At 46.7% G+C, this 24,136-nt stretch overlaps 10 protein-coding genes across 10 annotated transcripts; 8 read left to right on the top strand and 2 right to left on the bottom strand.

Moving 5' to 3' along the window:
- Positions 1 to 509: 509 nt before the first annotated feature.
- Positions 510 to 1,838, top strand: N7537_008056 (putative LPS glycosyltransferase; the record flags this gene model as incomplete). The annotated part of the gene is made up of 4 exons (XM_056899111.1): positions 510 to 689; positions 748 to 891; positions 943 to 1,013; positions 1,079 to 1,838. The coding sequence occupies 4 exons, from the start codon at positions 510 to 512 to the stop codon at positions 1,836 to 1,838; spliced, it is 1,155 nt and encodes a 384-aa protein (XP_056751187.1).
- A 684-nt stretch (positions 1,839 to 2,522) lies between these two features.
- On the bottom strand, positions 2,523 to 2,735 carry N7537_008055 (uncharacterized protein; the record flags this gene model as incomplete). The annotated part of the gene is made up of 1 exon (XM_056899110.1): positions 2,523 to 2,735. The coding sequence occupies one exon, from the start codon at positions 2,733 to 2,735 to the stop codon at positions 2,523 to 2,525; it is 213 nt and encodes a 70-aa protein (XP_056751186.1).
- A 239-nt stretch (positions 2,736 to 2,974) lies between these two features.
- On the top strand, positions 2,975 to 4,589 carry N7537_008054 (sugar porter family MFS transporter; the record flags this gene model as incomplete). The annotated part of the gene is made up of 2 exons (XM_056899109.1): positions 2,975 to 3,857; positions 3,922 to 4,589. The coding sequence occupies 2 exons, from the start codon at positions 2,975 to 2,977 to the stop codon at positions 4,587 to 4,589; spliced, it is 1,551 nt and encodes a 516-aa protein (XP_056751185.1).
- A 2,918-nt stretch (positions 4,590 to 7,507) lies between these two features.
- On the top strand, positions 7,508 to 7,924 carry N7537_008053 (uncharacterized protein; the record flags this gene model as incomplete). Its single annotated transcript, XM_056899108.1, has 2 exons — positions 7,508 to 7,669; positions 7,799 to 7,924. 2 exons carry the CDS (start codon positions 7,508 to 7,510, stop codon positions 7,922 to 7,924), a joined length of 288 nt encoding a protein of 95 aa, XP_056751184.1.
- Positions 7,925 to 9,271: 1,347 nt separating this feature from the next.
- Positions 9,272 to 10,808, top strand: N7537_008052 (fungal specific transcription factor domain-containing protein; the record flags this gene model as incomplete). Its single annotated transcript, XM_056899107.1, has 4 exons — positions 9,272 to 9,402; positions 9,459 to 9,887; positions 9,953 to 10,179; positions 10,234 to 10,808. 4 exons carry the CDS (start codon positions 9,272 to 9,274, stop codon positions 10,806 to 10,808), a joined length of 1,362 nt encoding a protein of 453 aa, XP_056751183.1.
- Positions 10,809 to 10,902: 94 nt separating this feature from the next.
- Positions 10,903 to 12,495, bottom strand: N7537_008051 (cytochrome P450; the record flags this gene model as incomplete). Its single annotated transcript, XM_056899106.1, has 2 exons — positions 10,903 to 12,163; positions 12,221 to 12,495. 2 exons carry the CDS (start codon positions 12,493 to 12,495, stop codon positions 10,903 to 10,905), a joined length of 1,536 nt encoding a protein of 511 aa, XP_056751182.1.
- Positions 12,496 to 14,266: 1,771 nt separating this feature from the next.
- Positions 14,267 to 15,214, top strand: N7537_008050 (uncharacterized protein; the record flags this gene model as incomplete). Its single annotated transcript, XM_056899105.1, has 1 exon — positions 14,267 to 15,214. The coding sequence occupies one exon, from the start codon at positions 14,267 to 14,269 to the stop codon at positions 15,212 to 15,214; it is 948 nt and encodes a 315-aa protein (XP_056751181.1).
- Positions 15,215 to 15,605: 391 nt separating this feature from the next.
- N7537_008049 (uncharacterized protein) lies at positions 15,606 to 16,895 on the top strand (the record flags this gene model as incomplete). Its single annotated transcript, XM_056899104.1, has 1 exon — positions 15,606 to 16,895. The coding sequence occupies one exon, from the start codon at positions 15,606 to 15,608 to the stop codon at positions 16,893 to 16,895; it is 1,290 nt and encodes a 429-aa protein (XP_056751180.1).
- A 1,245-nt stretch (positions 16,896 to 18,140) lies between these two features.
- N7537_008048 (uncharacterized protein) lies at positions 18,141 to 18,977 on the top strand (the record flags this gene model as incomplete). The annotated part of the gene is made up of 2 exons (XM_056899103.1): positions 18,141 to 18,321; positions 18,457 to 18,977. 2 exons carry the CDS (start codon positions 18,141 to 18,143, stop codon positions 18,975 to 18,977), a joined length of 702 nt encoding a protein of 233 aa, XP_056751179.1.
- Positions 18,978 to 20,975: 1,998 nt separating this feature from the next.
- On the top strand, positions 20,976 to 22,357 carry N7537_008047 (uncharacterized protein; the record flags this gene model as incomplete). Its single annotated transcript, XM_056899102.1, has 2 exons — positions 20,976 to 22,250; positions 22,307 to 22,357. The coding sequence occupies 2 exons, from the start codon at positions 20,976 to 20,978 to the stop codon at positions 22,355 to 22,357; spliced, it is 1,326 nt and encodes a 441-aa protein (XP_056751178.1).
- Between the last annotated feature and the right edge of the window lie 1,779 nt (positions 22,358 to 24,136).

Genomic DNA, 24,136 nt, shown 5'->3' with positions numbered 1-24,136 from the left:
TGAAGTTATATAGACTGGGTTCTAACTACGGCCATACTAGTAGATGGCCTTACGAAGCGCTTCTAAAAAAGAAGTAGTTGTCGAATACTAAGTCCGAATACATGGTAGAAGCCAGGTAATATACCGCAAACATCATGTGACATTGGGTACCAGATATCAATGTCCGCACAGATTGTTGAAATAGCGGGTTTTGTCATTTTTGAGTTGTCAACATCGGTCATATATACCATACATTGTTCGTACACCAGCTTTCTGTCAGAATCCTACGGTATGCCGATGTCCTTACACCGACAACACCCGCGGATCCACATTATCACGTGTATGCCATATCCGCATTTGGATAGCTCGATCGCGATGCATTCATAGCAAGCTGTTTCCGGCACTCGAGGAATGTACAGAAAAAATATTTTCCTTCGCAATGCTTTTCATTCACTTGGACTTCAATCTTTCTGAGGTGGTGTGGATGACTCGATTCTCATCATTCCTCATTATTGTTAACGCTGCCTACCATGATCGCTAGGAGAAACGTCCTTCAAGTGGCCCTGGCAGCGGCTGTTACTGCTTATATCCTGTGCGCGCTGCTTGTCAGAAGTTTCGGGGATATATCATGGTCTTCCTCGCTTCCCGATCTCTCTCGGAACTACATGGCGGATAGTGTGTTTGAACATATCCAGAACAGCACTCTTGGGGTCAGACCTTGCCTACTATATCATAGACTTAATTGCTAACTGGACATTGAATTTTTAGTTTGAGCATATCTATGCCATCACTATGAAAGAGCGGACCGACAAGCGCGATTTCCTGACACTCGCAGCCTCGGTATCGGGGTTCAAGGTGGAATGGCTTGATGGGGTGCGACCGGATGATCTACACCCCAAGGCCATGCCTGATGTACGATTTTCAGTTTAATAATCCCCAGATAATCTTCTGATGCTTTATTAGGGACTGGACCCCTCACTCGTGAAGCCCACTGCTGTGGCATGTTGGCGTGCGCACATGAATGCATTGGTCAAGTACAGTCATACTTCATCCCCATTATCCAGAGGCTGTGCTAATGTGTGGATGTGGAAACCAACAGTGTGATAAGCAATGGCTATTCGACTGCTTTGATTTTGGAAGATGATGCAGACTGGGACGTGAGCCTCAAGTCCCAGCTTGGGGAATTTGCACGCGGGCTGCACTCTTTGAAAGGAACCAAATTTGTATCCCAGGAAGCTCCTTACGGAATAGATTGGGATCTCCTCTGGATCGGCGGATGTGCTTCGGGCCCGAACGCCAACGAAACAAGCTTCTACGCTATCCCCATGGACCCCACAGTTCCAAGAGCCTACCACCGAGCCACCTGGGGCGGACCCACCGAGCAGTGGAAGCAACAATATCCAGAATTGGCCGAAGATTCAACGCGTTTTATCTATCGTGCTGAAATGGGCTGCTGCATGTATGGCTATGCAGTTACGACTAAGGGTGCTAGGAAAATTGTTTCTGCGCTTTCCATCGATCATTTGGATAACCCGGTAGATAACGCCCTGAGTGAGTTGTGCGCGGGTGCTAATGGGCGTCACAAGATTGAATGCTGGGCCCCGTTTCCCAACTTATTTGGTACATATAGGAAGGCCGGCTCGGCTTCTCGGGATTCAGATATCGATAACAACAACGCGGCTGAATTCCACGAAGAGCTGGCCTGGAATATGGTATACAGCACCAGGCGTAATATCCACCAATTGGTTGCTGGTGGGGAAACTGTTTATTCACAATGGAAGGATGAGGATGTGCCATGGTCGAGTAAAGCGATTAAGCACAGGGAGTTTGTTTATCCTAGTGGATATCTTGTCAATTAACCTTGTCTCAGATTTCAAAGTGCTAGTTAGATTTTATGCAATATTTATAAGTTTATAGAAATCGGTACGACATCATTGCTCTCTAGGGTTAAACCTTTTTAAAGCTGGCTGGTCAGAGGACTGGGTCGACTTGTGTATTTTCGGACTTGACTGCCAAAATCATTTCAAATCCCCTTGCTCCCCAAAGGATTTCTGGCAAAAGGTGTAGTTTCAATTCGTAAAACCGAATGAGAGGTTAGCCTTGGAAGGTACCATGTAGAGGAATTGTAACCCAAATGTACAGTATCATTCCATATGGAATTCTTGATCCCTTGGCATTTGGGTGTAAGTTTCGGGCTTCTATGCTCTTGTCCATACGAATTTAGAAAATCAAAGTCCTTCAGGGTCGGCCCGGGCGGGCTTTCATCGGAATATTCTTGTGATCGAAGGATAAATCTGTTCATGATATCTTATTTCACTGCCATAAAGGAGTGGCAGCACATGCTTCATGCGCGATCTGCAATACACAACAGCTTTATTTCTCTCTTATTGCAGCCCCAAGGTTAACTTGGTACTCCGTACGTTGTATGTAGCACACCAAACATTCAGCGCGTTGGGTTAGATATACCTAGAACCTCGTGTGGGACCTTTCCCCTTGCGTCGGCTCTAAAGTACTAGTTACTCCAGACTTTGGTGTTTTCTACATCATACCGAGCCGTTCACCAATTCCTCATTTCCCTCTCCTCTCCCTTTCTGTGCATTCTTTAGCCATGTCACAAGGGCCATTCTGTCCTGTGTTTCTCCTTTCCTCCAAATACTGTCGGCCTGGTCACTGAAATCCTTTGGTTCTAGAGCGAGCCGAGAAGAATGAGTCCATTCGCCTTGCATGTCCTCTTCTGGATCATGTGGCTTAAACATCCTACTTGGGTTCTGTGGCGATGAGAAGATAATGCACAACAGAATGGAATGTGTCGAGCCTGATGCCAACGAGCCGAAATACCCGGATCTCGACTGTCCTCGGTTTCTTTAAATCTCGGAGATTTCCTCAAGTTGACGACGGCTGCAGAAGACTTTGTCGATCTGTTGATCAGTGTCGATCCCAATCCTGCCGATCCATCATAACTATATTACCCACTGATCCTCATCCAGCCCTACATATGCCACGGTTCCTCGGCCTTCGGGGCAATAGCCTCAATATCGCAGCCATTCTGGGGGTGCTCATGCCTGGAATCCTCACAATAGGCTACAATTCATCACTACTCGGGGGTGTCTTGACACTGAAAAGCTTCGAGGAACAATTCCCTGAAATAAACATTGCTGCAGCCGATAATAAACCACATGCGTCAACAATACAAGGCCTTGTTGTAGCCTCTTACACTATAGGAGGCTTCTTCGGAACTCTCTCCTGCATATGGCTAGGTGACCTATTTGGCCGCCGACGCACAATAATGGCAGGAGCAGTCGTCCAAGTCATTGGAGCTGTTTTGATGGCTAGTGCGGGATCACTCGTCCAACTCGTCACATCTCGGGTAACCCTAGGTATAGGCACTGGAGTTATATTGGCCACAATCCCTCTTTGGCAATCTGAGATATCGCCTGCCAACAAGCGTGGTGCCCACGTCGGCATGAAGGGAATATTTAGCGGTTTGGGGTGTGCCCTTGCCCTTTTTCTGGACTTTGGAATGTCATTCACGCAAGGCAACGTCGCCTGGAGATTTCCATTCGCTTTTGTGATGTTTCTTTCTATCGCGATTCTGGTGTTCATCTGCCTATTACCAGAATCCCCCAGATGGCTTATCCGACAAGGTAGACTCGCTGAGGCTAGTGAAGTCCTGGCAGCTCTCGAAGATACAGCTGTCGATGATAAAATCGTGGAAGCAAAAATCAAGGATGTCCAAACATCGCTGGACTTGTTTGAAGAAAAGTCACTTGGACAAATATTCCACATGGGCCCACAGAGAACTTTCCACCGGGCCATGATTGCGGCTTTGGCAATGTTGTTCTTACAACTCACCGGCTCGACGGTTATCACGTTTTACAGTACGTATCCCGAATTGTCCATCCCCTATTCCCATGCGGTATTGACTAATTTTGTGCCCGTTAGCAACCGCAATCTTCGAAAACAACCTTTCACTAGGTAATTCGACATCCACAGTTCTAGCAGCAGTTTATCAGTTAGTCGGTCCCATTGGTGGGATCTTCTGTGTTTTCAAAATCGACAAGTTTGGTCGCCGTGTCTTGCTTCTAGGCAGTGCAATCGGAAACGTTGTCTGTCTGACTTTAGTAGCTGGCCTCGGAACTCAAGCGGACAACCCACTCGCAATGCGCGGTGCTGTTTTCTTCATTTTCCTGTTTCATTTCAGCTACATCATCGGGTTTGGCGCAATACCATATCTCTACGCCGCGGAGATTGCTCCTTTGCATCTACGCACGACTATCAACAGCTTTAGCATCAGCATAAATTGGGCGGTCAGCATTATACTCACTGCTGTCACACCCATTGCGTTCAACAGCATGGGACAGACATACTTCGTCATTTTCGCGGGCTGCAATGCATTGATGATACCTGTTATATATTACCTGTTTCCCGAGACCGCTGGGCGTAGTCTCGAGGAAATGGATAAGATCTTCACTCTTTCGCGGGGTGCTTTGGATGCTGTCAAAATCGCTCGGCTTCTTCAGCACGGGCAATCAATTGACCTGTCGGAGAAGGAACTTGATCCAAACTTCAAGTGCCCGGAGCTTCAGCTTCGCGAGGTATATTCGCCTTGAACATTTTTCAAAAACTGGAGGGCTATCCAAGTTCAATCAATAAATAGTATAATCAATAGATATATGATGTTGAGAATTGCATTTCGTTCTTGTTTATTGCCAAGGAACTGGGCTTTCAACGCCAATGGTATGCCCAATATCGAGTCAACCGCCGGATTGGCGCCCTCGATACAGTTCACTTTCGCTTATATATACAAGATAGCTCTCAAGTCAAAGAAAGTAAAATGTATGTACTAATTATTCAATATGCCAGGGGATGTATAGATGAATGCACATGAAAACCAAAACAGAATAACCTAAAACGGAAAACGCATAGCCCACAGCCCACTTTAAAAACAATAAATGGAATCGCCGCATCAAAAGTCACAAACAATGAATGGCAGATACAGATAGTTGATCACAGTCACACCATGGGTACAAACGTTATATGCAACTATATTGTTTTCTTCTCCTTTCTTTTGATCTCTTCTTTAATCTCCCTTTCAGCTCGCAAGGTGATTGCCAATAGAATAGTCCCTATCTCCTTTACAGACGATTTGCTCGAGGTATCCCACGGTCCGTACTGATGCATAGTTAAGAATGATGAAGAGTCTTCCGAAGATGAAGGCTCCTTATTGCTTAGATATTCGAGATAGTTATGGTTATACTCAGCAACGGTTACGAACACCTCATGTCGGTCTTGAGATATAATAAAACGCCTAGTATTATGTCAGTAGTGTTTGTAGCTGACCGAAGAAACGATAAATGCATACGTGGTATTAGTACGCTGGGATAGGTCATCATCGCTTCTGATCCAAGCGACCATTTGGGTGCTCTCCTGCATCTGAATGGGTAGACGATGTCGAGATCTTAGAACGGGTTTGACTTCAATAATGACCCTAGTCTTCCCCCCAGGACTATCGATATAGCCATCCGTCCTTGCTTCAAACTGCGCGTTTTCAAAGGTAGCGGTGGATGGCTTTCTCTGCAAGGTCCAGTTCGAGTAGAAATCGAAGTGAGTAGTCAGAGCATTCAGAAGCACTATCAGCCTGTGTTCACAATCTGTTCGTCCTTTGTCGGAGGGTATAAAATTCTTTCTAGTTCACGTGCGATAGTATTTGGCGGGCTGGGGTCTAAGCTTGGGCTTGGGCTTGGGCTCTCATCGCCCAAGAGAAGAAGCTGTCTGCTAGATGACGAGTTGGACTCTGAAAAGGGTCCAACCTAAGTCAACCCATTCCCTTATCCAGCGAAAAATCTGTTTTTGCACGGGTTCGAAACGCGATAGGCGTATCAAAGGCTTGAGGGTTGACTTCAGATTCAGACCTTTTAACCTCGCGCTGGTAGTATCGGACAATGGCAAAGTTTCCCTCCGGTGTTGCTTTTGAGGGCTCTCCTGAACGCTCTTTTGAGTGCGCTTCTGGGGTCAACGCTCTCACAGTACGTGAACCACGACTGATAAGAGTGTAGTTTTTTCTCGGCCTCTTTTATCCAACCCTCCATCCCCGGCAATTTTACAATTTGCGGGTTTCTGTGTATGTTCCATATCACTCGGAGGAGCAGGAATTGATCAAACCCAATTTTAGAAGCAGAAAGAAGCTTTTCATCGTGGAGCGTTGTTTCTTGAAGCCCACGTTTGGCTACCGACTTCTGCCAATCCTTAAGGCTTTTGGGTACTTCAAGCTTCGTGGAAATCATTGATATCGTAGTAGTTGATGTTATTGAAAAGACTTCAATTCAAATAGGCGGGCAATGATTTCAGAAGAATGTATACGGCTACCAATTCCCTTTTTATGCTTGGGGGGCTTTTTGGAATATATTACATCCTTTCGTGAGGATAAGTATGGGCAACAAATCATTGACAAAGAGCGATTGGCTAGGAGTCGATATCTTGGGTTGAAATGAAGGATGAATATAAGTGGCTAACGATATGTTACGAGTGACTCTTTTGTTTATGAAGCATGGGTGTAGGCGCCTAATGGCTGGCTAGAAAACGACTAGTTTTGAGAGGTTTTTTGGCCAACATAAAGGATCAATATGGGCGGCTAATGATTGGGGCACGATATCCTCCCGGATGAAGGCTGAAGTAGGCGGCTAACAATTGGGTAAGAGAGATTGGTTTTGAGGGATTTTTGTTCAGAATGATGCATCGGCATGGGCTAGGTGGAAGAAAAGCGCTTTTGAGTAGAAGGGATATATTTAGGTGTGTTCATGCTGGGTAGCCGCCTAATAGACTTGGCGCCTGGTCGCTCGGCAACCGATTTCATCACGTTCCATCACATCGACTATCTACTCTTACCTTCACATACTAGCCAGGGATCTCCAACATAAAATTGCATGGGATCCAGTTGTGCTCATCCAAACCCACCACTCCTCTCTAACCTATCGATCACCACACAACTTCAAATCTCTCATCTACGAAAACATGCCTTCAAAAAAACAAAGTCCACGAAACAGACGAGCATCTAAAGCAGCGCTGGTTCTTGATAGAGCTTGAGGACGCCATCGAGGCCCTTGACGAGCACAAACTTGACGCGACACGACTCGAGGAATTTAACGTCAACCTCTGTCACCTGAGTCTCGATCAAAATTCAGAGCTCTAGCCCCGCTTTTTCGCGCCAAGACCCAACATCCCGCAGCCCAGTGATGAGATACTCAATGAGGCCTGTACACCCGATAGTCCTACCCATTCAGATCCATACTCTGTTGCATACGCTATTCACACTGATTGGAACTCTTATGCTTTCCACCAACTAGATCTCGATGATCACGGGCCATGGCGTTCGAAGGAGTAAGTCCACCGCTCCTTGGAGTTACGTCGCTCTATCGATTCATCGTGTCTAACACTATTCAATAGACCTGGCGACTATACCCCTTACAAGGACCTGTATCAATATGGCGATCCCGCATTTGGCTTTCCTTCATTTGGCGCTTTTGAAACGATGGATAGTGCTGGAAGGGAATTCCCGCATTTCAAAGCCGTCATATACAATGACTTGGAGGCGGACTGTTACACTTGTTTCCGTGGAGAAGTCTTGATCAGCCTTCGCCTGATGCTGGGCCAATTGAGCAAAGTGCGCTTGGTGCACCATCAAATAGCACCGGTAATTTTCTATTCTCCCTTTCCCCTGTATCATTATCTCTTTTGAGATTGCTAACGAGGTATTCTATAGATTTTACTTATCTCATTGGCAGGAAGGCATGCGCGTTTATTGGAGTCATATTTTGACCAGAAAACAAAATCTCTTATGATGCGCTCTTCTGATCTTTATGAATTGAACAACAAGACGTCGATATCGGAAGCGTTCAAGACCCTCACCGAGTATTTTCTCGGTGCTCCAGTAGGGACTACGGTCTAGGCTGGGGTATCTTCTTTCCTTTTGGGTCGGGCAAGTTGTCAAATGGCTTGGGGTTTGGTCTTATTCGGTACTGGTGTTAGTGAACCTGGTCATTGGGTCAGGAAAGGTGTCAAAAGGCTTGGGGTTTGGTTGTATTTTATTGGATATTGATGTTGATGAGGCTGCTTGGGTGGTCTTTGGCGCTATTGGCAAATTTTACGCAGTGATGTGTTTGGTATTTTCCATTAAACAAGCAAGTTGATATTCATTTCTCGGATGTTGTATCCGAGTAAAATATTGAATTGCCCACAATATTCTATAGTGAAGTTACTGTGTTGTTCCGGCAATGGATATAAAGTTCAGCTCCCCATACTTTGGTCTTTTGTCTTTCTGCTAGGCCCACCCACTATGACAGCATAGTGGATGTAATCGGATAAAGACCTTAATTTGGATTGAAGAACTTCGAGTGGAGTAGTGGAGGTTATCAATGTGATAGTAAGCCAAAGGTGGGGGTTGAGATTCAAACCAGTGATGTAGGTATTGATGTAGGTATCCACATAACATGCATATTAGAGCATATGGGTTCAATGGACGTTACACACGTGGGATAATTACGTAGTCATACCCAGTCACCTGGGTAGTTCCAAGGTTAGTCAATTAGTTACTGAGAGCCTGACAAACAAGGCGCATGTGACCGCATCTGCAGGCGAACATGAGACCGACAGTTTCATCGTCTCCAAGAGTGGGATACACCCTATCTTCGTTCCTCTCTGCTCCATGTCACCTAACTAAACTTCATATTATCAACTAACTATGCCTTTGTCCGAATCGTGTATTAAAAAGCGAAGACGAAATAGAAACGGTTCAGGCAAGCCAAAAGTGAGCAAAGCGCGATCCTGCGAGGCTTGCCGGCGCTTGAAAACGCGATGCGAAACAGGCAACTCTGACCGATGTCATCGCTGTGATGTTCTCCGGTAGCAAGCCAGATTGAGAAATCGCGTTGCTGGGCTTTCATATCTGACCATATATAGGATGAGGTGCTCTTTCCAGGCCATCTCCCGCAGTCATCCCGAACCGCCGCTGAATGCGGAGGTGGTTTCTATGACAAGCCGCGATGAGTACCATACACGGTATACCCTCTCATATTCGACTTTGTTAGACGAGATCAATGTACTGATAAAATAGGCTTTGTGCGGTGGAAACTACCTTGAGTCAACTTCAAGCATCACTATCTGTCCGCAGTGATAGCAACTGCCGGAATAGACCAGGGGTAAGTTTTGGATACCGACAGCTCATCTCGGCAATATAATTGATTGGATACTCTAGATAACTTCATCAACTATTGAACGAACTGCACGCGATGCACCCATGAATCGTGTCCAAGAGATCCGACAGAACATCACGTTACATGAACAACCCTCGGCCACCGATGATAGCACCGAAGACATTATAATCAACGGTATCATTTCCGAGGAACTTGCTATCACGCTTCTTAAAGGGTAAGCATGCTATCTATACCATTACTTTGGAACCTGTTCCGAGGTTGATCTTCCAGGTTCTCGAAATTATCCAACCGCTGGTTATTCATGAGTACAGACCCCGTCCAGCTACGCACCAAATCACCGCTCCTGTTTGGTACTTGTATTTTGGCAGGTCTTCATATCACCCCCTCCTTACATGGGTCATCGACACACCAAGCTTTGTATCGCCATATTCACGGACTGCTCGGTCAAGCACATCTTTCTTCCACTGCCTCGCTCGACACAATACAGTCGATGTTGATTTTTTCCATGTGGGACCTGCGACCAACTTTGGGTCCTGACCATGGTGCCTCGTGGCTCCTCAGCGGCACGGCTGCTATGCGCGTGGTTATGACTACTCCATTTGGACAGCTTCCAAACACAAGCGATGCCAATGGAAACGAACGAGCCCAAGCACAGGAAATAATGCGCACGTGGAACTTAATTTGCCTCTGTCAGTTACAGTGTGTTATAATAGTCAACTTCCCATCTGTCTGATTATACCAAGAAATTCTAACACCGATCTCAGGTTTTCGGTGGGCTCTGGTCGCCCACCGATCATATCCAGCCAGTATTTTGACGAATGCATCAAAGTTCTCGAGTTTCCATCATACAATGCACGCGACGAACTCGTACTGGCTGGGGTCAGATTATACCGACTCCTTTGGGAAATTATAAGCTCCAACGTGATACAAAAGGGAAGTGCAGTTTGGCCAGAAATCGACAATTTGCGGAAGTCCCAGGAGAATATTTATAGTAAGCAATCTCTCATCCTAGCATTTATAGAAATACTAATTCCAATTTGTATAGAGCTTGATTCCTCTGAACCACTGCGGTTTGCATACTCCTGTGCATACCTTATTCTAGCACGTCGGACACTTCAACATATGAGCGAAACTCAACCTGAGGAAATGAGCAACTCCAGGGTTACACCAGAGGAATCAACACTCCCCTTAATTCGGTTCGCGATTGGCCAGTCGCATCAACTTTTGAATCTATTTGTCTCCATGTCAGATTTGACCACTTATATCCACCCTGCTTACGAAAACGTGCTTTGTTCCTTTGCAATGGTGACACTGGCTGAGTTTGTGGTCCATTTAGATGATGTCGGTAGTATAATCATTCTCATGGAGCAAGCCGTCTCGCATATTCAATGTGGAGGCAAAGCCGAGCCTGTGAGCCGGTGGTCTCTGAACATCATGAAGCAACATGTTGCAGATCGGATTGAGCAAGAAGAATGTGTGACTTTGATGGGAGAGAATAGCACGGGAATATATATGCCGCAGTCAGTGCAAAATGCCACTGATCCCTGGGGTTGTAACGAATGGGGTATCGATCAGGAGTTTCCATCACTTGAAGATATGTTCTTTGGTAATGTGATTTGACTTGTGTTAACAAATATTGGCATGCTCCTTCCCATTGTGAATATGATCCATTCACTCCTATCAGCTCCATATATAAATTTAAACATCCGGGATGTCAACTACACTCTCTCAATCTAAGACCTGCCTGGCACTCTTTGGGCTTCTTCGAGAATCCTTCGTGTGATTCCATGATTGGCTGGTACAACACGAACTCATATCGACGAAACAAAGTTCCAATAATCAACTGCAGCTCCATAATGGCGACGTTCTGTCCAACACATGCCCGGGGCCCATATGAGAATGGGTTGAAAGCAGTTTTCTGTCGGGCAGTCGGGTTCAACCAGCGGTCAGGCTTAAATTCTTCGACGTCGTCTCCCCAAATATCCTTCATATGATGAATGGTGTACGAGGGCACTGAAAGTACTGTCCCAGGGGGGAAGTGGAAGCCATCAAAATCGACACCGGAGCTATGATCGGCGACCAAACGTGGCAGACCAATGGCCGAGGTAGAATGAAGTCGCATCGCTTCGTCAATGCATCTTCGCAGGAATGGGAGATCTTTGACCTCAGAATAAGATGCGATCTTTGCTTCGGGGTCAATTGCTTGGTCCAACTCCCCTTGTAGTCGGGGAATTATCGTGCCCGGGGCGCTGCGTTCTCCATGCAGGATCCAGTAAAATATCCCACAGGCCGTGTTGGATATTGTGTCAGAGCCAGCGATAAGTTGCGTCAGGGCCTCTGCTATGAGTTCATCCCTCTCCATTGGCCTTCCATTAGCATCTTTTGCTTGTAGCAAGCGCGAAAGAATATCGTTGCGTGAGTCGACCATTCCCTTCTCCGCAGCATCCAGTCGTGATGCGACAGCGGCGACAGCAATCCCCGTCAGGTTCTCCACGGCCGCTACGCCCTTGGTAAAAAATGGATCGGGGAGGTATCGAGCCCATGGACGTAGGGCTGGAAGAAGGCCCAATGTCGAAGAGATCTCGCCTCGTCTATTCAACACGTCGACTGCCGGGGTGTATGAAATGGGTCCTCCGGTCACGAGCTGCGTCTCAGTCTCGTCTTTGCCCTTGTTTACCATTCCAAACGGTGATCCAAATGCCAAATCTCCGATTATATCAAAAGCAAGGTAACTGAACCAGGGCATTGCGTTGTATCGAGCAAATTCCTTCCCAATGTTTTGTGGCTGAGAGGCCGCGATCCGGTCCAGCTGGGTTATCCATCGCTGTAAGTTTTCCGCCATAAACGGCTCAAACTCAGCGACTGACCTGGGAGAGAAGGCATGGGATATAATCTTCCGCTTGCGTGTGTGTTCGACGCGGTCGCGAACATTGAACATGCCCGGGGTTCGCGCTACAAATGCTTCATAATAGTAACTAGACATGTTTCGTTAACACTAGTAAATCTCAATTCAGGTAAGAAATGTGACTTACTCTTTGAGGAACCCGTTTCCGTGTCCATAAACAACATTCAAAGCCCGTTCATCAGCGATAGACACATGGTTGAAACCAATGCGGACGACTTTGCCATGTTTTCGATGCGCCGCGTCAACTGCCGCATATTTCTGGCCATGTCTAGCACTTAATCCGACCCATATGTTGCTAAATTTAGCAACAAAAGGACCCGGGACTCGACTTAAGTGCCCGTATGATACTAAATAGGGGTATATGTAGTAGTACGCGAACCACACGGGGATAGCCACAGCCATAGTCCATGGCGAGAGTAAGAGGGATAGAAGAGCCATTTGATAGATCGATCAAAGTTAAATAAATTGATGAACTAAATGTTATTGTATTGTTTTCCACTCTTTTAAATGAAACCAGTTGCACTTAACATTTCACATGTTCACTATCGGTCCGACGGAGCACAAGCAACACCGTCGGAGACGAGACAGATATGCAGGATCGATGCACAAGGACCAAAGAACCTGCAGGTCATTAACCCCGCAAGAACTTTTGATACTATTGAACGACAACCGAATTCAAGTGCAGTTCGTTGGTCAATAATTCATTGTCGATTGTCGATTGTCGACGGAGATAAGCGGCCATAACGCGGCATTTTCAATTACCCGAAATCTCCGCTTTCACGGACTTCCTTTCTATCAAAACAATTCCAAACAAGTTTTCCATGGAGTCTCAAGAGTCCCAACCCCGTCGTCGGCGAAGGCCAGCTCGGTCTTGCATTGAGTGTCGCCGTCGCAAAATCCGCTGTGACCGAAATGACCCTTGCACACGCTGTGTCTCCGTCCAAACGCGATGTACCTACAAACTTTATGGCGATCAACCCGGGCCCCCGCTGCAGTCTCTAGAAGGCACCTCAAGATATTCAACACTGGGTACTCTCGCACCTTCACCGTCATCACATGTTCAACCGATCATAGAACCCCTACCATCTAGAGATCATGGCCAGCCATTGGAGCCTCCCACCACTGCGACAGGGACTCCAACACCAGCAGGAACACCACATCACTCGACTTTTCCTGGCCAAACTGATAATGAACAGCCAAGGCGAGCACAAAACTCAGAATCAACCATTGCGGATCTTTTGCGACGGGTTCAGAGCCTAGAACAGTCTTCGGCACAAACACCTGTGCATAGCCTATCCGGGACGGGTCGGGAAATGTTTGGCCGCCCGTCCCAACCAGAAGATCTTCAGTGGATTTTCACAAAAACTAGAGTTATGCGATGGAGTTTGTGGATGGGCACAGCTAAAGAGGTACGATATGCATTGACATGCGCTCTAAATCATTCCGCTAATTATATCGCAAGTTTGAGCCTTTTCTGGCATTTTATACAGAAGCTACTGGCAAAGGTAAAGGAGGAACATTCAAAGGCGCTGAAACCAAAGCCTTTCTTGTTCAAGTCGGTGATCTGCTTCAAAAATGCAAACACACAGCCAGAAGCATCAAGACCTGGCGGCCTAGCAGATCACTATCGAATCCTCAGCTTGGCATTGAGCTCCCGTGTCGCGATATATCAGATACGATGGTAGCCTTGTATCTGCAATCCTTCGAGTCAACACACCGAATAGTTCATATACCTTCCTTTTGGGCTGATTACCAGAGATATTGGAATAATCCGCATAATTCCCCCAACGTGCTGCGCCTCAAAATACTTCTCATGATCGGCATAGGGTCAAGCCTGCACAAGCAGGAAAATACAGATATGGGATTCCGACAATCAGTTCATCGATGGGTATATGCTGCTCAAGCATGGCTTTCTGGGCCACTAGAAAAAGACCGACTGAGTGTTTCCGCGCTGCAAGTTGACTGCCTCACAATTATAGCTAGGCAGATTTTCTCTATTGGCGCTGATCTCGTATGGACCTCCATGGGATCTCTTGTTCACAAAGCCATGCAAATAAACCTACATCGAGATCCCAAGCATCTCTCGGGGATATCTGTGTTGCAGGCCGAAATCCGTAGGAGGCTATGGACCACAATTATTGAAATGACCGCGCAGTCATCTTTAGATTCGGCCATGCCAGCTAACATCCCCGAATCTGACACTGAGGCCCCTTCAAACATCAACGACGATGAAATTGACGAAACTACCACTGTACTTCGCCCTCATCCCAAAGGCACTTACACCGCTGCCTCGTTCCAAATTTTACTGCTTGACTCGTTGCCAGTCCGCCTCCGGATACTCCATCTCCTGACTAGTTTGAACACACAAATCTCTTACTTGGATGTCCTTGCCTTGAGTTCAGAACTCAGAAATGCGTCTCGCGCATACCACAGTTTCGTAAAGGAGAACGAAAGTTCCAGCATTACGCCATTTCATCAAAACCTACTTGACTATCTCGTGCGTCGATTCATGATACCTCTACATTGTCACTTTACAAACAAGGCCCGCACAAACCCATTATTTGCCTTCTCATTAAAGGTCAGCCTGGAAACAGCCATGACTCTCGTATCACCTGAACCAGATGAAGCCTTCTCCAAACTAATAGTCAATGGCGGGGGCTTATTCAGAGAGGGTATCTGGTGCGCGATGGCCGTTATTGCCATTGAGCTCCTAGCCCAGCTCGAAGCCCAACACATCGAAGGAACGTTGCACCGCAACTTCGATTATATTACCCTGCTCAAGCGATTTGTCAATGACATGATTACTCTCTCTTCCGAGCGGATCCGCCATGGAGAGACAAATATTAAGGGTCATATGTTTCTCAGCATGATCTTGGCAAAGGTCGAGGCGGTGCAAGCGGGCGCCGATTGTGAACTGTCTATCGCACGGAGTGCGAAAGACAGTCTTGAATTCTGCCATGGCCTTTTACTAGCGCAGGCTGACTCTTCATTATTGGGTGGTCCCAACAATACTGGATTTGCATCTGGGTCGAGTCTTGATGATGGGCCCGAAGGTCCTGATTCTGGATACGACTTGGACTTGGACTGGGACTTTCTCTTGCCAGATGCTGGGTTTCCTTGATATCTTCATACAGGAGTAATTCTCTATCTGGCCTATGTATATTGTTCTTTTAGGGGGCCGTGTAATTTGTTAATTTTGCCATTTTGTATACAATCTTAACTCGGTAATACTTGAAAAAGAATATATCTATGTAGCCAATCGTAATTATGCTAGTATTATTCCCGTGCTGCACAAGTAAGAGTTGTCTTCCTTGAGCTATTACTTTCTGACTTCAATCGGCTGAAGCAGCGGTCTTAGCACGGGGCGGAGATAATCGGTCTCAGCTATTACATACCGATATTTTGTCCGGACTCACTATTTAAACCCCTGAGGGCCAACATCAATTCTCCTCGCCTAGACTACCTTGCCTTTCTGTTCTACGACAAGTCGGCCACCCGCAATTTGAAACACCATGGCACCAATGAAGATCCTCATCAGCGGTGCAGGTATCACCGGCAATGCTCTCGCCTTCTGGCTCTCAAAGCTAGGCCACAAAGTCACAATCATCGAGCGTTCTCCTTTCCTTCGGGCCTCGGGGCTCCAAATTGATCTACGCAGCCACGGAGTCGAAGTTATGAAGCGCATGGGTCTCGAGCAGGCCTTTAAGGCCCATTCCATCCCAGAGCAGGGCATGCAAATGGTCAACAAAGCGGGTAAATCGCAAGCCTATTTCCCAGCCAACGATTCTGCAAATGTCAATCTGGGCTTTAGTACCAACTTCGAGATCATGAGAGGTGATCTGTGTCGAATCATCTATGATGTAACAAAAAGCCGGGCCAACTATATCTTCGGCACAACAATTGAGAGCTTCGAGGAAAATGACAAGGAAAAAGCGATCAAGGTTCGATTTGCAGATGCCACCGAAGGCCGTTTCGACCTCGTGATTGGTGCCGATGGCCAAGGGTCGCGTACTCGAAAGATGATGCTCGGAAGCGAAGCGCCCGATGCATTCCATCCCCTCAACGGCCTCTATGTCGGATATTTTACCATTCCCCAGCCAATCAAAGATGGGGAAGGGTATATCGCTACAATGTACACGGCACCCGGAAGGCGAGGTATCATGACTCGAAGACACAATGCGCACGAAATCCAGGCATATATCGGCGGCCGGGCGGATTCAGAGCAGCTCAAGAACCGTTTGCAGGGTGATGTTGCCGGGCAAAAGGAAGCATTGAAAGAGATGTTTCAAGGGGCGGGGTGGAAAACGGACGAGATCTTGGAATCTCTCAAAGATGCTGACAACTTCTACTGTGAGCGTATTGGCCTTGTCAAGTTGGCTGGTTGGTCTCGCGGGCGTGTCACGCTTGCTGGGGATGCTGCTTATTGTCCATCAGCAATGACAGGAATGGGTACCACTTCTGGGATTGTTGGTGCCTATATCCTGGCTGGAGAGAGTGGGAGGCACTGTGGTAGACCTTCTGAGAAGGGTTTTGTGGAAGTGACTGGTACTACAGACCCTGTTATGGCTGCGCTCCAGGCGTATGAGCAGAAGTTTCGCCCTTTTATTAGCCAGGTGCAGGAAGGTGTTTCCGATGACGGAGGGCTTTGGGAGAGGATTTCGGCCACGGCATTCGGTGTTGCTCTGATGAACCATTTTATGGGAATTGCAGCTTTTTTGAGATTGGATCTTCTCAGTAGGTTCTCTGCGGACCCTGTTAAGGACTGGAAACTTCCGATATATGATGAGTTGCTCCGGGATTAGAGGTCGGGTATGACAAGACCAATTGTACGACTCTGTGTTATATGTACCTGTCTTGTTCCATTATTTATGCGCGTGGCTTATACGGCCATGAACTTTCTTCCATATATTAGCAATTTTATGCCCCGGAATCCTGCAGGTCAACCTAGCCCTGATTTGCTAACTACTGAAGGTATTAATTTCCACGCATTCAACCTTTTTATTTCCACTAGTTCAAGTTTTGATTCATGTCGAATCAGCCCCTCCAAATCTTCGTTATGAGCGAGTATTATAAATATGAGGCCTAACGACAGATTCAAACTTCCCTATATCAAACTCAACGGGCTCCGAGACGCCAGAGAGCTCCCATTAACTCCACCAGAGCACGAAGCCGCCCCACCCCTAGGGGGCTGGTCCTCCAACTGGATCCTGGAAATTCTCAGTTGTGTATTATCCATGGGGTTTCTAGTTACGATTATCGTTGTACTCGCAATTTACGATGGAAAGCCAATGCCAGACTGGCCATATGGTATCACGCTCAACGCGTTGGTATCAGTGCTGAGCACTTTCATGAAGGGCTGCCATGGCCTTCGCCGTCACGGAAAGATTGTCTCAACTCAAATAGTCATGGTTCTCTCGGAGAAATACTCTGAGCGATATGGGGCTGCTGGATGCTGCCAGTAGGGGCCCACTAGGGGCCGCGATGGTACTCTTCCGATTTCTGCCTAGGTGAGTTCCGATAAATGCTTCGATCTACTTCTTTGATAAGGGTATCCTGCAAAAGAGCATACCTGTAGAGACATGCTAACAGTAGCAGACATCTAATCACATTTGGGTGCGCTATCCTTGTTGTCGCGGTTGCCACTGATCCATTCGTCCACCAAGTGATTGCCATCAACGAACAGCCGGTTCACACCCCGGGCCAATCGTCAATCCAAATTTGCAACTCGAGCCTGTACACCGACGTTGGAGCAGGAGCCACCCCCGGTGCCGAAAAAGTGCCACTTGTGACTCTCGGCGCCATATACACAGGCATTTTCCAGAGCCAGAGTCCAGACAGCAAAACCATCGTGATAGATTGATTTTGCCAGTGGAAATTGCACCTTTGCTCCGTACCAATGTCTCGGGTTTTGCAGTCGCTGCGTCAATATCACTGATTCCGTCCATGCAGATACACCTTATTCACTTCCCCCTCCACTGAACACTACTCTCGTCTATAACTACACTCTGCCGAATGGACTACATTTCAGCACGAAGTCAGGGTTGACAATGACCACCATGAACACACCAACCGAGCTAGATCTAGTTCAGCTGGATGAACAAACCCTACTGTTGATTGTCAATTTTACCGCCATCAGCGCTACCGGCTACAAGGTTCCACCCGGCATCAGCGCAATGGAGTGCGCGCTCTACTTCTGTGTCGACACATACAATGCATCAGTGAAGAACGGTCAGTTCGAATAAATATGCACCCTAACTACCAGCAAAACAAATTATCTGTTGTCCGAATCCGAGGGCCAAAACCCTGCACTGATCCCGGACACTTGCTACGTGAACGGGACACGACATCAACCTCCGTATCAAGTTAACGAAAACTGCACATACAACGTCGCATGGCAGAGCCTGCTAGCGATGCATAACTCCGTCGGTCAATTGCTCCAAGGCAACGGCTATACGTTTGGGGGGAGGCCAACTCGGCAGTCCGATAATGGGCCATCCGATATCATCGAAGCGTTGTATGGTGTATCAGGTGGCCATGCAGATATCAACTCGCTTTTCGAATCCCTAGCGTCTTCGCTTACAACCCGTGCCCGGTCAAAGAACCAATCTTTCGTTAATGTGCGATGGCCGTGGATGGGTCTTCCTATTGCTCTCGAAGTCTTGACTGTTATCTTTCTTGTTGTCACAGTCATCCGCACGAGACATCAGTATATTTGGAAATCATCGCCCTTGGCTTTATTATTCTCAGATGTGCATATTGACGCGCCATTTTCGTTCAAATCTAATCCGACTCTCAAGGGAATGGAGAGTGCATCAAAGGATATGCATGCCTGCTTGGAAACATCATCCAATGGAGTTAGTCGAAATACTAATCCGAGTTCGTAATATTTGAATACAGCACTATCACTATCTGTCCTCACTCTCATCTACATGTGCGCTATACGCGGTTATGCGAAGTCCTACAATCCAGGCTATAGTAGCAGATAGCAGACTTTTCATGAGATTATTGACCCGGCTTAAACGTTTCATCTATCTCCATGCACTCCTCGAATAGTGTTGCCTGTAATTCTATAGACCTATACTCTGCCATATCTTCGATAGTATCATTCTGCCCGTGTTGCTCGATGAATCAAAGTCATACTACCGGTGGTGAGTAAACGATTCTTATTGCTTGAGCAATCTGACATAGAAGGGCAGATATCAGTCAACTGCGGTTTCTAGGGTTCCTGTCACGATGGTTTCACTTGTTCATAGTGCTGGACCACCAAGCAATACGCGATAAATTTCGTGAATTCTTTCCGTACGTTTACAGAACTCTCTGCCTAGTGTGCTCTTGAACCCTAAAATCTAACAACAATTAGGCAATTCTCAGGTTCCTCATGCGCAGGCTGCACTGATACAAACGGAGAGTGTTGCAGGAAGGTGCGATCTCTGGGCGCATGTGACATTGACAACCAGGGAAAGTGCAAGGGAACTGTCCACTTTGGGAAGGTACGGTTTGTTGGGGGTATAAAAGGGCACCCAGCCCCCTTCCACCTCTTCTCTTATTCCTCTCCCCAGCCCTCTCGACCGCCATCTCACCGTAGCCCCCATGAGACAGTGCAGGCGGAGGGTCCCCAAACACATGGTGCGTGCACACCTATGGAGAAACATCAGCATTACCCAGTTGCTGAGAGTCATACCATATACTCGCTGCCCACCAAGATCGAATACCAGTTCTCGTGTGAGTCTTTTGATAAAGTCATGGCTGAGCATTTGGGCTCCATAGTCACTGGCGGATCTCACGGAACACACCCCTCTACCTAGACAGATACTCCATACATTCCAAGTTTCAGACGCGTGGCTTTATAGCTTTACCTCACCAGTGTAGCTGTTCCTGGATATAAAGTAGAGCCATAGACAAATCCACTATGGCTATCTGGGATAGCTTGGTTTCTGAAAGTTTGACCTCCCGAGGTGGGGAACCTCAGCACCCCTGGAACTCAAAACTGATCACGTAATCATGCGGGGGCCGCGTGGGCTCCAGGGCTTCCGCCCTACAGAGCTTCGTTCATATGTACAAGCGATGTGCACCTCGAGTTCTTGTGCATCCAATTATCAGATGTGGCATTCCTTATTGCCGAGATACCATTTTTGTACACATCAGACATCAAGCGCTTACTCATTCACTATGCTGAATCAGGAGACAATATGGTTATGTCTCCTACACCCTATCTCGAGAAGAAGGCCCCATGAACAGACAAGCTGGAGACGAGAAGAAAACTTAACAAACGTGTATCATATTTGAGGGCCGTAGAAACCAGCATCACCTAAAGAAAAAAATATCAGCCCCATAAACGACCTGGGAACTAAGAGCCATTCTTTATGAGCTGAAACAATTACGTACAACCTTCGGGAGTTGGGACCTTGAAATTTTCATTAACAGTCTTGGAAGTGCAGGTGCTTATCCAGTATAAGCCTAGCGGTTGCCAGTGTCTCACTGTTCTTGCGGCTTGCCCCGACACGGCCTATCTTTTTCCTGCAGAATATAGTTTAACCGAACCTAGCGCCAGGAATGTTGCGAATCACCAGTCTCTCCCCGTATCTCACTCCCTGTGATTGATAAATATCGTGTTGACTGACTCCACTGTGCTCCACATCTAGACAGTCTTCATAAGGCCATAAGGGTACGGAATCCTCCGTAGAGTGTCATGCTGCTGAGGGGGTACTCCACTCTGCTGGTCCGACCATCGGTGGATTTTAGCTCTTTGATCTTATCTGATCGGCCTTTCTTCATTTTGATTTTTCTTTTTTTCGTTAAATTTCCTTTTCTCGGGCTGCACTTACACCTACACCAGTCTAGCATACAGCTCGCCGACTCATCGCCCTCGAGATCTCGACACAATGGCCAGCGAAGCTCTCCCTAAGGATCAAGACCCTGAGTTACAAGGGATCTTAGAAGGAAATGCCCGATTCCGCCGTTTGGGCTGGAAGCGACTGACTGTCATCTCGATAGTCGAGGCGATCGCCCTGGGGAGCCTAGGTCTACCATCTGCATTCGCTGCTTTGGGAATGGTCGCAGGCGTGATCCTAACTATTGGAATCGGCTTCGTCGCAATCTACGCGGGCTACAATATCGGCGAAGTCAAGCTGCGGTATCCACAAGTGGGTCATTATGCAGATGTCGGACGACTTCTGCTGGGGAATTTGGGATCAAAACTCTTCGTGGGCAGCTTTGTTGCTCTTCTTGTCTTCGTCATTGGATCGCACTGCTTGACTGGTGCGATTGCATTCCAGAATATCACTCAAAGCAGTTCGTGCTCCATTATCTTTAGCGTTGCATCTGCTGCAATTCTGATGTTGCTCGCTATTCCTCCGTCGTTTGCGGAGATTGCGATATTGGGCTACATTGATTTCGCGTCGATTGTCATTGCCATTGGGGTTACGATGATTGCGACTGGTATTCAGAGCTCGAATGGTTCTGGTGACTTTGCTGCGGATCTCTCGCCGTGGTCCGCTTGGCCGAAGCCTGGTCTCACTTTCTCTGCGGCTATCGTAGCCACCAATAATATTGTTTTTGCGTATTCCTTTGCTGGTTGTCTGCCGTCGTTCATGGAAGATATGCATACCCCCGAGGACTATGTCAAAACGCTATGGTGGCTAGGAGGTATCCAAATCGTTATCTATACCCTCACAGGGTCAATCATTTATGCCTTTGTCGGGCAGGAGGTGCAATCACCTGCTTTGCTGTCCGCGGGGCCCGTCATCTCAAGGGTTGTCTTCGGCATAGCGCTTCCAGTCATCTTCATTTCCGGATCTATCAATACAACTGTCGTCTGTCGATATATCCATGGCAAAATATACCGGGACTCAGTCGTTCGCTTCGTCAATACCGCGAAGGGTTGGAGCACATGGCTTGGTCTTGTGTTTGTGGTTACTATCTTGGCTTGGATCATTGCTGAGGCCATCCCCATCTTTTCCGAATTGCTCTCTATTATTTCTTCCCTGTTCGTGTCTGGTCTGTCTTTCTATATCCCACCAATCATGTGGTATACGCTTTTGAGAGAGGGTGCATGGTATGAAAAACATAATTTGAAGCCAGCAATTTTGAATGGTGTGGTATTCCTAGTGGGCATGATTATTTTTGGATGTGGTACCTATGCTAGCATCGCTGAACTGGTAAGTCTATATTCCTTTCACCTTCTGAGGAAGATTTCTGACTCTATGGTTCGTAGGTGGATAAATTTGAGTCGGGGTCAGTAAGTAAGCCATTTACCTGCGCTTGAAATATCGCAAAAACGTGGTGATGTCTGTCTTGCTGGCTTCCCAATGACTACAGTCTCTCGAGGAACTCAGTTTCCAATGTGGTTCTGCTTATATAAAAATTCGACTTACAGACAACTACGACTATTGTTCGCTTCAATATAACTCCTACAATCTCTTTTTCTTTCATTCTCTTCCAGTCTCACGATCTACTATATTCGGAAGGAAAGTAACAACATTATACGGGTTCAAAGTTATTAGAAGTAGACTCGGTTTAGAATCAATTAGATTCGAGAAAGAAAAACTCGATACTTTAGATCTAAATTACTATCTAACGTTTTTCACCCCATAGCTGGGCACACCCCATAGCCTGGACACCCCAAAACACCATAGTAAATGCGATAAATTACAACTTGATATCTTAACAAAGGTACTCTATCTGGAAATTTCCTAATAGCTTAATGCTTTCTAGGTAATATCTAGCCCCTTTAAGGACTTTAGAAAATCTATACGACTTTGTGATTGAGATATATATATTTCTAGCTTTAAGCAACGTAATTTTCAATACTATGATAATATAGCTTTTCGATTTACTTAGAACTGATATATAATGTTTAAAAGACCTATCGATAGCTATCGGATGATAATGAAATCAAATAGTAACTTGGTGGCTAAGATATAAGGTTGTAAAATATTGTATTTACTATGGTGTTTTGGGGTGTCTAGCTATGGGGTGAAATACGTAAACGTATTCGGTAAGCGAGCGGCGCACGCAAGCGAGTGGCGCACCCCCAACTAATATATTAATTTCAAATGTAAATATGTCAACCAAAACTCCATTAAATTAAATATAGTAAAATCATCTATCTAGCTAGGCATCTATTAATCCTATGTCCTATCCCTCCACAACCACTACACTTTGGCGAGGCCCTCGTACGTGGTTGTAAAGCCGGCGAAGGGCTTCTTCGTAGAGGGGAGGGAGGTGCTTCAATTGCTTCCACCGGCTCAGTAATCAATTGAGAAGCTTCCCGTACTGAAAGGCCTGCTTCTATATGTATCTGCTTCCGGGACCTAGTACGCTTTTGCTTCTTCTTCTCGTTGGCGGCGCGTAATTCCTTATTTTCGTTGGCGAGTAAGATAGCACCTTGTATTGTAAGACGGAAGCCCTTTATAAGCTGGTTTAATACACGATCTGACGGGCTAGGCGGGCTCCGAGATCTTATACGAAGTAGACCTTTGATTGATAAAGCCTATCGACGTAGTTCTTTCTCTATAAATGGGGTTTTTAGGGTAAAATTCCGGCTTGATTCACTCCCCCAACTCGGAGGGGGGGTAGGTGTTCGGAGCTAGATATTGAGCTTTGAGATCACTCGGTCGGGTCTAAATAGTACTAAACCGGCTACTACGAAGCTATTTTTAATCGTCTCCGATTTAAAAAGCTTCAATTCGTATAAGAGGGTATGCTTCGGGGAAGTTAAGTTTATTAATATAGTTGATCCAATTCCGTATCTTAGTTTCAACCATCCGACCGTACGTACGTTTTAATATAGCGAAACAACTAATATTAAGAGGTTCGGAGGACCTTGGTCATGCCACAATATCGGATAGTATTGGTCTTGGCGCTGAGCCTCGATCCCTCGATTTTGGTCCGTGTGACTTAGAACCTGCCGTTATTGCTAGTCAGCACCCACAAGACGTCGATTCCGGAAACCATATCGTGCCCAGAGAGCTTCCAGGCATTGAAACAATCGATCCCGCAATCTTGAACGATCATACTTTTCCAGGCGCGGGGCAAATCCAAG

The sequence above is a fragment of the Penicillium hordei genome, assembly GCF_028827395.1.
Source record: "Penicillium hordei strain IBT 12815 chromosome Unknown utg000004l_segment0_segment0, whole genome shotgun sequence".
Lineage (NCBI taxonomy): Eukaryota > Fungi > Ascomycota > Eurotiomycetes > Eurotiales > Aspergillaceae > Penicillium > Penicillium hordei.
Note: the sequence above shows the minus strand (reverse complement) of the source record. Positions and strands in the feature narration are given on the sequence as shown.